Source organism: Schistocerca cancellata, chromosome 1 (assembly GCF_023864275.1).
Source record: "Schistocerca cancellata isolate TAMUIC-IGC-003103 chromosome 1, iqSchCanc2.1, whole genome shotgun sequence".
NCBI lineage: Eukaryota > Metazoa > Arthropoda > Insecta > Orthoptera > Acrididae > Schistocerca > Schistocerca cancellata.
The window spans coordinates 539,061,949-539,075,112 of NC_064626.1; the positions used below are offsets into that span (position 1 = coordinate 539,061,949).

The window sequence follows — 13,164 nt, forward strand, 5'->3', positions numbered from 1 at the left end:
CTAGAAAAAATATTTCCAGGTAATGTGTTATCATTATTGATAGAGAAACTATACACTTAATAACAAAGTTGTGCTTGGGTGGCTTGGTCAGTGGAAGTGGGCTTGATGACAGGTCATGAATTGTGCTTCGATGGCTGGATCAGTGGGAACGACAGGTCATGTGTTGTGCTTGAATGGCTGGGTCAGTGGAAGTAGGCTCTGAAGGCCTGTTATGAGATGTGATTAGGTGTCTTGTTCAGTGGGAGGGGGCTTCAAGGGCAGGTCATGAGTTCTTGGATAGCTTGGGTGGTGGCAGTAGGGACTGAGGGCAGATCATGAGTTGTGCTTAGATGGTTTGGTCAGTTGAGAGGGCTCTGAGAGTGAGATATGAGTTGTGCTTGGATGACTTTGTCAGTGGTAGTGGGCTGTGAGGGTGAGTTATGAGTTGTGTTTTGATGGCTTGGTTGGTGGGAATGGGTTCTGAGAGCAGGTCATGTGTAGTGCTCCATGGCTTGGTCGCTAGGAGTATTGCCCACGAGGGAGAAGATTCCAGCATTGAATCCCAGTCCATTGTAGTTTTAATCTGCTAGGAAGTTTCAAAACAATGCATGCTCCACTGCATAGTGAAAAATTGATTCTGGAAATCAGTGGGTAGATTCTTCATCTCAGCCAAGTTGTGGTGGCCTTAATACTGTGGTTTGAGAGATTTGATTGCTTCAGAAAAATAATGGAATAGAATAGTGTGAAATGATGAATGAATTAAAGTAATTGGTTATTAGATATTCATAAAATCTGTTTGTTGTGGAGTATATTCCCACAAAAGTCTCTAAGTGGGAACTTTTGACCTATGCTAATTTAAATGTTCTTGCATAATGTTCAGTGAAAAACAAATGATATCTGCTTGAAATTTTACTACCTCTACCATGAAATCATCACTTAAGACTACTAAGCCCCAGTGAAACTTAGACCATTAGCCTTTGACTTGAAACTGCTGCACATTATTTAAAACTTAATACAGACAATGCAATAGCTACAATGGTTCCTATAAAGGAATGTTTGCATTTTTATTAGACATTAAATATTATTTACATCTAGGGAAAATATGCTTTTGACACCACATTTCAAGAAGTTCTCTATTGTATGGTTATGTTAGTCTTACAAGTAGGTGGGCACACTTCTTAATGTGGCATTATTGGAATCAGTAATTACAAATCTTCTGCAGAATAATAATCAGTTTACTTTCCTGTTGATGTAGCCATTGTTCTGAGATAGTGCAACAGCTTATGCAGCTTTTATAACTTGCAGGATTTGTGTGATTAGTTTGTTACATTTGTGATTAGATATCACATATGTCTTAGATACTGGTTTGAACTTTTATGTTTTATAGAAGTTGTCATTTCACTACTAAGAATCAATACTTATTCTCATTTCTACAGAAAATATCACAAGGTGCAAAAGTAGCTCAACAGTTTCAGTAGTAAAAAAGAAGGGAAAATTGTTAAACAAAATGAATTTTTCACTCTGCAACAGAGCATGCACTAATACAAAACTTCTGACAGATTAAAACTGTTTGCTGGACCAATATTTGAACTCAGCACCTTAGCCTTTCGTAGGCAAGTGTTCCCACCAACTGAGCTACCTGAGTATGACTCATGACCTATCCTCACAGCTTTACTTCCCAACTTCTCAAAAGTTCTGCAAAATTTGTGGGACTAGCACTCCTGGAAGAAAGGATATTGTGGTGATGTGGCTTAGCCACTGCCTGGGGGATGTTTCCATAGTGAAATTTTAACTCTGCATCAGAATGTGTGCTGATATGAAACTTCCTGGCAGATTAAAACTGTGTGCTGGACCGAGACTGAACTCAGGACCTTTGCCTTCTATGGGCAAGTGTTCTAACAACTGAAGTACCCAAGCACAACTCACAGCCAATCCTCACAGCTTTACTTCTGCCAATGCCTCATGTCCTACCTTCCAAATTTCGCAGAAGCTCTGCTACAAAACTTGCATGACTAGCACTCCTGGAAGAAATAATATTGTGGAGATGTGTCTTAGCTTCAGCCTGAGGGATATTTCCAGAATAAATTTTTCATTCTGCTGCAAAGTGTGCACTGATGTGAAACTTCCTGGCAGATTAAAACTGTGTGTTGGACTGAAACTTGAACTTGGGATTTTGCCTTTCATTTGGTCTGGCACACAGTTTTAATCTACCACTGCAGAGTAAAAAATTCATTATGGACACATTCCCCAGGCTGTGCCTAAGCAATGTCTGTACAAAATTCTTTGTTCCAGGAATGCTAGTTCCACAAGTTTTGCAGGAGGACTTCTGCGAAGTTTGGAGTGTAAGAGATGAGGTTCTGGCAGTAGTAAAGTTGTAAGGGCATCTTGTGAGTTGGACTCAGGTAGATCAGCTGGTAGAGCACTTACCCACAAACGGCAGAGGTCCCAAGTTTAAGTCTTGGTCCAGCACACACTTTTAATCTACCAGGAAATTTTGTTAACCAAATAATGGCCAGCCTTGAAAATATGGTGCATGAAAAATTTTTGTGTTTTGGAAAGGAAAATTGCACACAAAACCAACGGAAGCTATCTCTGATTTATTAGACATTGAGATCTGTTACAGAACACCACAGGAGCAATACAAGCTGTCTTAGGATAAGAAATTCAATCCAAGTCCAGTTCACGCAGCATCAGAGATCTACCAGTAACAACTACAGCCTGAAATACAAACACAATAACACAAATGACTACTCCAGTTGGTGCTCACTTCATTCATTGCATGGCAGCTGATTCAGAGTGACCATGGAATAGTTTATATTAGGGAGTCTGACATGATCTTGTCAGACAGTGCTCTAGATGGCAAGCTCCATCAATGTCCATGGGAATTGCTGTGGATGGCTGGGGTAGGAGGAGGCTCAATGGAAGTTGCACAAGTTGCCCCAGGTTGGAGGGTCAACCAGGAGTGGAGAAACAGGCAGCTGCTAATGGGGATGCTGGAAGAGAAGTTGATTTCGATGGCTCTGCAGAATTCTGCGGATGGAAGCTGTGGAATGTATTGTGGATCAATGGTAGATGGAGATCACCCCATGGATAGTGTCCAAATTTGTGGGCCTACCTTAAGGCAAGAGGCCTCAATGATGATGTGCACAGGTAGCGGATGCAACATGTTTGAGTGATTGTGTTGAGGGTAGCCATGAAGCTGCTCCACTGAGTTGCAGCGTTTGATCAGGGTGGCCCTGTAAATTGGTGGAAGACCATAGAACATTAGTTGTGGTGTTAGATGTCATTTCCTCACAAGTGACAGCTGTGACATGATCTTCCATTGGCTGAATTCAGTAACCCAAAACACTCAAGGATGGTTTAATGAAAGATAACATGCGCAGACTGCACTTTCGTCCTTTTGCTGCCAGTCCTAGGTTTGAAATTATGGAGATGTTCTTCTGGAGTTGCATATGTAACAAAGATGTCACAGAGGTATACGGCACAGTTCAGAATAGCTTGCGGTGATTGATTCATAAAATGCTGGAATATGGCAGGGGCTGAAGAGATCTCGGAAGGTTACTAATTATAATGGTGGAGCCCATATGCCATATTGAGCACTAGTTAAGCTTATGATGCTGCATCCTAGGGAAATCAAAAATACTTCTGTGCCCACAGTTTTACTGAATAATGTGCCGTGGCCTAACTCTGCAAGGAGTTCATTCCAAGTTGATAGTTGATAAGTGTTCACATCAGCTTGTGCATTTATCATTACTTTAAAATCACCACAAATTCCTAAGGCCCTCTTTAAGTTTGTGTATTGTAAACTGTGGAGTGACCCATTCACTATCGGGGATAGGTGTTAACACACTTTATTGGCGAGTCTGTTAAGTTCTGTTTTAAGGGTGTCCTTTCAAGCAAAGGGCACTGAGCAAACTTTGAAAAGTAGGAGGCAGCTGTCTCCTTGAAAGTGACTTGATCTTTAAAATAAATTGCGTTCTATAATCCATCTGAGGAAATTTCAACATATATATCATAGAGACTCTTTATGATAGTGCAACACTCTCAGGACTGTGGGGTGTGTATTCTTTTTCATGAAATGTAAATTTAAAAGCATGAAAGGAGTCGACCCCAACAACATTATGCACCTTATAATCAGCTACTACAAGAATATTTGCCAGACAACTAACTTGATTATGAGCTGATAAATCTGGAAGTTTTCCTAGCAAGGGCACATGACTGCAAGGGTTTGTCTCAGCTGCCAGCAAGGGTGGTGACCCTAAACTTACGAGTGCTGCAGCAAGGACACAGAAGCACTTGTGTCAAGGAGAAACTTCGCTGAGCATTTGCCTATGAATATTTCTATGTACATTAGCTGGGTTGCATTTTCAGAAGTCTGCACTTCCATGGACTTATCACTCACTTGGATGACTTCCAGAGATTGGGACATTTTGTACTGGAACTGCTACGACATGCATGCTGCAAGTGTTTCTTTTTGCCACACCTCTGTCATGTTACGTGAAGACAAAGGCATGAGCTATGTGCCTGGACAGTGACATAGGCTTGAATTATTTGCATTACTTCCCTCACAGAAAGATCACATTTCTTTAATATATGGCTTCTCACTTCCGAGTTGGAGGTAAGATGCACAATACCAACACTGATTTGAGAGTGCACATAGTTCTGTCTGCACAAACATTTAAAATTGCATTTTCTGCTTAATACCTGTAGGCCAACAACACGGTCTCTATAACACTGATTGGGACCCTTTTTCTGCTGCCAAAATTCTAACCTAGCTCCAATAACATGCATCTTTATCAATAAGTGTTCTTGCAATAATGACAATATTCCAGGCAACTTAATTTCCAGCACATTTGTTAACAGCTCTAGTTTCTGTTTTAGATGATACAGTTCATGATTTTCTGAAAATAACACTGGAACATTGCCTTTTATCTGCCAGCAAGCAAGCTGTGAAATATAACTATTGTCTTTGGTGGTAAACATCCCACCCTTCACTTTGTGCTTTAAATGGTGGATAAATGATAAACAATGGTGACATGGAAGTTGTAACTGTCACATTTGCTAATGCTTGCAATGCCTGTAAGATTGTAGCTATTAGCTCATGATAACCCTGCATTGTTTCCATTAGAAGTTGTTGGAGTTTCTTGATGGCTGAAAAAACCACACTATTGCTTAGTTACAAAAATGTTTAAGGGCTGATTTGCTTGCATCACATGTCCCGAGTCATCACCAATTTCTGAAAGGTGAGTTCTGCACAAAACCAACAGAAACAAACTCTGATTTATTAGACAGATTAAGATATGTTACAGAACACTTCTAGAGCAGCATAAGCTGTCTTAGAATAAGCAATACAATTGAAGTCCAATTTATGCTGCATCAGAGTTTTACCAGTAAGAAAAAGAACCTGAAATACAAACACCATAACCAAACCCCCTAAGCCAAATGATGCACACTTCAGTGGTCAAATTACGATTGACTCAGACAGGCCATGGATTGGTTTACATGTACAAGTCTGGTGTGTTCTTGTCGAAGGGTGGTGTTGATGCCATCTGGGTAGGGGCACCACAAGGATTGACAGTAATGTGGCACTGGCTAATCAGTTTCCACATTGAATTCAGGTGGCACCACTAAATAATCTAATGCCGAATTTCTATTGAAGATAAATAATGGTAAGCTTTAAGGTTCATGTAACACTTGCACATTCCAGTGTTCCTGTAAATATACAGTTATTCAAACTGATCTAGCACTGATTTTTAAAAAATGTTTGTATTGAGGTAAGGTATTTTATGATTATCTTTATGGAAACCGTGACTTCAAAAGTTTTTTTGTTGCAGTGACCTCGAGCAACATGGCTGCCAGACTAACAGAAAAGGCATTTTGCGATGCAGTTCTGCAAGAGCTATTCTGCAACCGCAGTGTGTCAGAAATTCAGGACTATATTAACGAGACTGCCAGACAATCAATTTACTAGTGGGTACAGAAGATGAGGGGAACAGGAAGTCTTCATAATGGAAAATACAGTGTTCAGCCATCAATGTTGAGGAACAGGTTGAATGGATCATGGATATGTTCCTTAGAAATTCACAAAGATCAATGTTTTGTGCAAGCAATGAGCTAGGATTTCCACATGTAACTGTTTGGAGAGAGCTGAGAAAATGCTTGCAAATGAGACCATATCAGATTCATTTGCTTCAAGCCATTACACATGGTGAGAAAAATTTGTTGAAACAATTTTCCATTGATGTGCAGCACTTAATAAAGAGAACAATTTCACACACAGTTTGATTTTCAATGATGGGGTAATCTTTCACCTTAAAAGTAAACTAGCACAACGTGTTAATAAGGGCAGCTGAAAATCCCCACATTGCTACTGAACGTTTCTGTGGACCCCCAAAGTTTAACGTAACATGTTTTGTGCTTTGTCAAATAAAAATGTGTATGGACCCTTCTTCTTTGCCAGAGCAATGATCAATGGACAGTCTTACATGTCGCAAGTACAAGAGGACAGTGATAATTTAGTTTTTGAACATGATGGTGCTCTACAACATTTTCACAACAAAGTTTGTGAGTTCTCAGACACTGAGCTACGTACCAACATGATGCTGGTAATTTGCAGATGCTGGCATGGCCCCTACATACACTGGCATGACACAGTGTGATTTTTACCTGTGGGCTCACATCAAAGACACTGTTTTCATGCCTCCATTTCCTCAAATTCCTTTATGAGCAAGTATCAGGGCAGCTGTGACTGATGTCAATGCACACACTTTGGGGCGAGCGTGGGCCGAGTTGGTCTATGGACTGGATGTGTGCTATGTGACTAACAGTTCACACACTGAAATTTGTGAAAATAACACAAAAAGCTTGTAGAATTGCTGTTTTCATACATCTAATCATATAACGCTTTATCTCAATACAAACATTTTTTACAGTCGCTTGTAAGTGCCTAGATCATTTTGAATAATCCAGTGTGATAGTTTGGACGCTATGGGAATTTTTGTAGATGTTTACTTGAGTTGTAGATGAAATAATATTTACCAAAACCAGTTGGTGAAGATCATATCAGGATTTTTTTAATGGCATATTTACACTCTTAGAACTAATTGTAATACTCTCCACAGTGTCACAACATCACTTTATTTTTCCTAGGGGGGGACTTCCATCTGCTGTTTTTTTGTGGTTTTTAACATATATTCTGGTTGATTACTTCAGACAGATGCACATTCTAATAATTTAATGTAAATCTGTTGTAGGTGGCAAAGAATGCTGGCACTGTCACACTCAATCATTTTTCGAGAGTACTTTCTTTTGTTGGACTGCGCATTGCTTCAGAGGAGTTTCTTCTACTACTTAAGAAGTTCTTGAAAAGTGGTTATACAGTGAATTACATTGCATTTGTTAATGCAATTGAAAATATCATTCTAGACCTTGAGAAACATGGAGAGCTTGAAGCATTAGGGGTGAGTCATTATACAACAAAAGTTTTGTGAAATATCTAGTATAGTTCATAGTAAATATATATTTGTTATGTGATGGGAGAGCCAGTAAACCATGTGAGAAGAATATTGCTCATTCAGTGATGGCAATTTTCACATGTATAATGTACAAAATATCTGCTGTAATTACAAGGTAGCTCAGGAAAGTAAACTGGACTGTTATATGCAGTTTGTGTGCCACACATGTAACAAGTTAGTACAGGAGATGTCATCCACTGCAAACACACTTAGGTCAGCTGTCTACATCTACATCTACACTTACACTCTGAAAACCACCGTGAAGTGCAAGGTAGAGGTATTTTCCATTGTAGCAACTATTTCCATGATGGCAACATATGAATTGGGCGGTTGATAGGTGGAGGAAGAGACAGCAGGTGCATAAGATTGCACTTGAGTTCATTTTGACTGCAGGCAGGGGGAGCAGGGAGAGTTGTGTGCAGTACAATATGTTGCAGAGGAGTGGGTTGGGAGGGGAGATAGACCAGAGGAAGAGGGAGACTGTGGGGGATAGGATTTGAGTGCTGGTCGAGTGAAGTTAGCATCATGAGGCAGGGGTTGATGCAGGTGTGGAACTGGGGGTAGTGGAGATTGTGGTCATGAGGATTATGGGATAGAAGGATGTGTTACAGGGACAACTTGCATCTATGTAATTAAGATAAGTTGGAGCCAAATATTGCGGGTTGTGAAGCAGCCATTGAAATCAAGCATGTTGTGCTTAACAGAATGTTATGCCACTGTGTGATCATCCCTGCTCTTGGCCACTGTTTGGTTGTGGCCATTAATTTGGGTGGACAGCTGGTTAGTGGTCATGTCCATGCAAAATACTATGGAAGAATAACAGCAGAGTTATTCCATGACATGACTTCTTTTTCAGATGGCCATGCCTCGAGTAGGGTAGGGTCAGCCATGACAAGACTGGAACAGGACAGGGTGTGTGGTACAGATTTTGCAACTGGATGTTCCATAAGGTTGTGACCCACATACTTTAGAGTTAGTGGGAGTAAGTGTGGCATAAGAATGGACTAGGATATTGCATATTGTCTGGGCCATGGAATATCACACTGGGGAGGGTGGGATGGATGTTTTTGATTTCTGGGCATGATGTTAAATAGTCGAAGTCCTTGTGAAGGATGCAGTTCAGATGTTTCAATCTAGGATGATACTGGGTGATGAGGTAGGTGCTCTGTAGCAGCTGGTTTTGGGAGTGGGGGATGGGAGTGCGGATGGGCTTCTGAGCACCACATGCTTGATTTTAAAGGCAGCTTCAGTGCCATCTGGGTCCTTCTCCACCACACTAGCTTCCCCACATGCACCTCTCTCCCTGCCCCATGACCCTAACTTCACTCATCCAACACTGGACACTTACTCTAAACAATCTCTCTCTTCCTCTGTTTTATCTCCCTCTCCCCAACTTCTCTTTCACAAAATTGTGTGCCAAGCACAACTCTGCTTCCCTCTGTGGTCAGAAAAAACTTACTGGTGTCACATTGTGAGGCTCTTCTTCCCAGCTATGTACCAATTTTTTTTACTTCCTGCTCCCCTATTGTTTCTCTCCTTGTCCACTCCACCTGACATAAACTCTCACCCCAGTCAAGCTAAACTGCTGGCTCAAAAATAGGCAGAGCATTGTAGCTGTACTCAATGAGTTGCCAAATTAAACCACAGAAATTTCAAAGATAAATATAGGTTTAAGAAAGGTAAAAGGAAAATTAAGGAAAACAACAATATAAATCACTTATGGAAGAAATGACTATGGGAAAAACATGAACAAATAAAAAAGGAAGTGGATACCAGAAGGCCAGATTGAGGACACAGGAATATAAGAGAAAAGCTGTCAACATCAAGAGTTCCACTGTTACAATGTAGAATAAAGAGGAGGTGCATAGGAAGAAAACATTGAGGTCCTCTGCAAGAAGAAAACATCTGATAATGTGACAGAAGATAAAACTGCTGTTGATTTGGAGGAGGTATATTGATGTACAAAACAAAGTGGACCATACATAAGAAGAACAAGGGTAAGGTGCAGAAAGTAACTGGAAGAAATATGCAGTGAGATGAACAGAGCTGACACTTTTATTCAAAGTCACTTCAATTTGTGCAGTTGACAACCACTGGATGGTCATTGGTGCTTGTGGACATGCTGCAATACATCCGTCCAATGCATCCCACACATGCTTGATGGAATATAAACCAGGGAAATGGGCAGGTCTATCATTTGCCAAATATCCTCTTGCTTTGGAGCTTCTCCCTCTGCACTGTTTGATGTGATTGTGCCTTGTTATCCATAAAAATGAAATCAGAGCTGGATAAAGTCCTGAAAAGATGCACATGGGGAAGGAGTACAATGTCACATGGGGAAGGAGTACAGTATCACAATAACACTGACTGGTGAGTGTACCGTGTCCAAACATTTGGGGTTCAATACACTAATGCAACATAATTCCTTTCCACACCACTACTCATGGGTCTCCAAAATGATCATGTTTGACAACGTTCTTGGATGCATTACGTGTTCCCACCTCTTGCCCTAAGAGGCTACATCCAGCATTGTTGAACATAATCATTTTCATGGTACAGGTGTTATGGAGTGGTGGGGCATGATGTTGCATTGGTGTACAGCATGTCTACATGCATCAACAACCATGCAGCAGTTGTCAGCCATGCTGATGGAAGAATGTAACACTCTTCCACAAGAAGTCCTTACCAACCTTGTGACCAGCATGGGAGCACATTTGCATTGCTATCTGTGATGGTCACACACCCTCTTAAGAACCATGTCCCACCTTTTGTAATGTCCAGGCAACCATAATAAATTATTGTCTGTGAAGAAAAATTCATTTCTGTTCATCTCATTGCATTTTTTTTCCAGTTATCTTTTGTACTACACTCCTGGAAATTGAAATAAGAACACCGTGAATTGATTGTCCCAGGAAGGGGAAACTTTATTGACACATTCCTGGGGTCAGATACATCACATGATCACACTGACAGAACCACAGGCACATAGACACAGGCAACAGAGCATGCACAATGTCGGCACTAGTACAGTGTATATCCACCTTTCGCAGCAATGCAGGCTGCTATTCTCCCATGGAGACGATCGTAGAGATGCTGGATGTAGTCCTGTGGAACGGCTTGCCGTGCCATTTCCACCTGGCGCCTCAGTTGGACCAGCGTTCGTGCTGGACGTGCAGACCGCGTGAGACGACGCTTCATCCAGTCCCAAACATGCTCAATGGGGGACAGATCCGGAGATCTTGCTGGCCAGGGTAGTTGACTTACACCTTCTAGAGCACGTTGGGTGGCACGGGATACATGCGGACGTGCATTGTCCTGTTGGAACAGCAAGTTCCCTTGCCGGTCTAGGAATGGTAGAACGATGGCTTCGATGACGGTTTGGATGTACCGTGCACTATTCAGTGTTCCCTCGACAATCACCAGTGGTGTATGGCCAGTGTAGGAGATCGCTCCCCACACTATGATGCCGGGTGTTGGCCCTGTGTGCCTCGGTCATATGCAGTCCTGATTGTGGCGCTCACCTGCACGGCGCCAAACACGCATACGACCATCATTGGCACCAAGGCAGAAGCGACTCTCATCGCTGAAGACGACACGTCTCCATTCGTCCCTCCATTCACGCCTGTTGCGACACCACTGGAGGCGGACTGCACGATGTTGGGGCGTGAGCGGAAGACGGCCTAACGGTGTGCGGGACCGTAGCCCAGCTTCATGGAGACGGTTGCGAATGGTCCTCGCCGATACCCCAGGAGCAACAGTGTCCCTAATTTGCTGGGAAGTGGCGGTGCGGTCCCCTACGGCACTGCGTAGGATCCTACGGTCTTGGCGTGCACCTGTGCGTCGCTGCGGTCCGGTCCCAGGTCGACGGGCACGTGCACCTTCCACCGACCACTGGCGACAACATCGATGTACTGTGGAGACCTCACGCCCCACGTGTTGAGCAATTCGGCGGTACGTCCACCCGGCCTCCCGCATGCCCACTATACGTCCTCGCTCAAAGTCCGTCAACTGCACATACGGTTCACGTCCACGCTGTCGCGGCATGCTACCAGTGTTAAAGACTGCGATGGAGCTCCGTATGCCACGGCAAACTGGCTGACACTGACGGCGGCGGTGCACAAATGCTGCGCAGCTAGCGCCATTCGACGGCCAACACCGCGGTTCCTGGTGTGTCCGCTGTGCCGTGCGTGTGATCATTGCTTGTACAGCCCTGTCGCAGTGTCCGGAGCAAGTATGGTGGGTCTGACACACCGGTGTCAATGTGTTCTTTTTTCCATTTCCAGGAGTGTATAATGTAGCAGTTCTTACTGTGTATGGTCCAAGTTTCATCAAGCTGTGTTACTTGTTAGTAACACATCATTCGAAAGTTACTTTCATCTGTAAATTTGACATACCAGTGGATATTATCATTCATAATTTACAAAACTTCTACTGTTACCTCTTTGTGAAACTGTAATCTTTACATACAAAAGCATACCATTAAGTGAAGGTAAACTGTTTGATCTGGCATACAGTACAAGAAACACTTTGAATTTTTAAGCCATATATATTTGACATGTACACATTGTAATCAGGGTCTTATTTTGACTTTACATATTTGAAATATGTACCTTGTAGAAAGTAAATGCTAAATATTAGCCGCAAATAGATGCTAAATTTAGCCATGTGGTATAACACCAGAACTGTACTTACATTGAAACATTTGTTGAGATAGCATATAAGGATACGAGAGGATTAATGATAAAGTACACTATTGTAAAGCAGCAATTTAAGATCAATTAAATATTAACATGAAATTAATGTGATGTAAACATCCTTGCAGAAATCAGCCCAGTATCCTGGTCGTTATCTGTCAGCTGAGATGCCAAAATTACCACGACCTGAGTTGGGAAAAGTTAGCTACCCTGCCCAAGTAAGTCGCATTTTACCTTACATTTATTAGAAAATAAATTGATTAATTTTGAATAAAAACAACAGTTTTTGCACATACCTTCTTGTTTGGGAAAGGAAAACATGTTTCAGAGTTTTTAAGAAGTATGTCCTGTGAACTGCATTGAATGAACAGCAGTTTCATTACTCCTATAACTTTTAAGTAGTTTTGCAGAGGATACTGAAATGAACTATCTTTACTGAGGAAAATTCATCTGACCCACAACAGAAAATTAGTTCCATATTAGGTGAATAAAACCCAGGCACAACATAGACAGTAAACATGCATTTTACAATCAAATTTTTGCGTAGGGTAGTGGTGGTAAAAGTCACAAGTTCATAATTTGTAGCACTACATGCGCAACAAACAGTTGTGGTGTCCAGAGTCCACAGGCAGAGGCAAGTCAGATAACAGTAACGGAGGAAGAGACTGCTATAATGCAACCTTTTACTTGCGCAGTACAGGAACTGATATGATGGGTCTATGATATCAGTCACTTTCTGCTGCAAATATCCTTGTCAGATGTGCATTGTTACACATATCGTTTTTCTGATTCAGCCATTTGCATGTCCAGTGGGGCTACTAAAGAGAGGACCAGATGGCCCCAATTTTATCAGGTTAAATAAGTAAAGAAACTGCAGTGGAACTAAAAATTTACTTGATGTCAAAGAGAATGGGATAAGAACTAGGATGAGTATGCAGAACTAGAAAGGAAGCATAGACAGAGTCAGGACAAGGACT

General features: G+C 41.8%; 1 protein-coding gene across 1 annotated transcript in view; it reads left to right on the top strand.

Annotated features, from left to right (window-relative positions):
- Positions 1 to 1,081: 1,081 nt before the first annotated feature.
- The window catches only part of LOC126188895 (uncharacterized), a 249,966-nt gene continuing 237,883 nt past the window's right edge, over positions 1,082 to 13,164 (top strand). Inside the window, exons 1-4 of the mRNA XM_049930624.1 lie at positions 1,082 to 1,117; positions 7,233 to 7,439; positions 8,400 to 8,409; positions 12,323 to 12,405. Coding sequence (XP_049786581.1) covers positions 1,082 to 1,117; positions 7,233 to 7,439; positions 8,400 to 8,409; positions 12,323 to 12,405 — 336 coding nt within the window. The remainder of the gene's footprint in view (positions 1,118 to 7,232; positions 7,440 to 8,399; positions 8,410 to 12,322; positions 12,406 to 13,164) is intronic.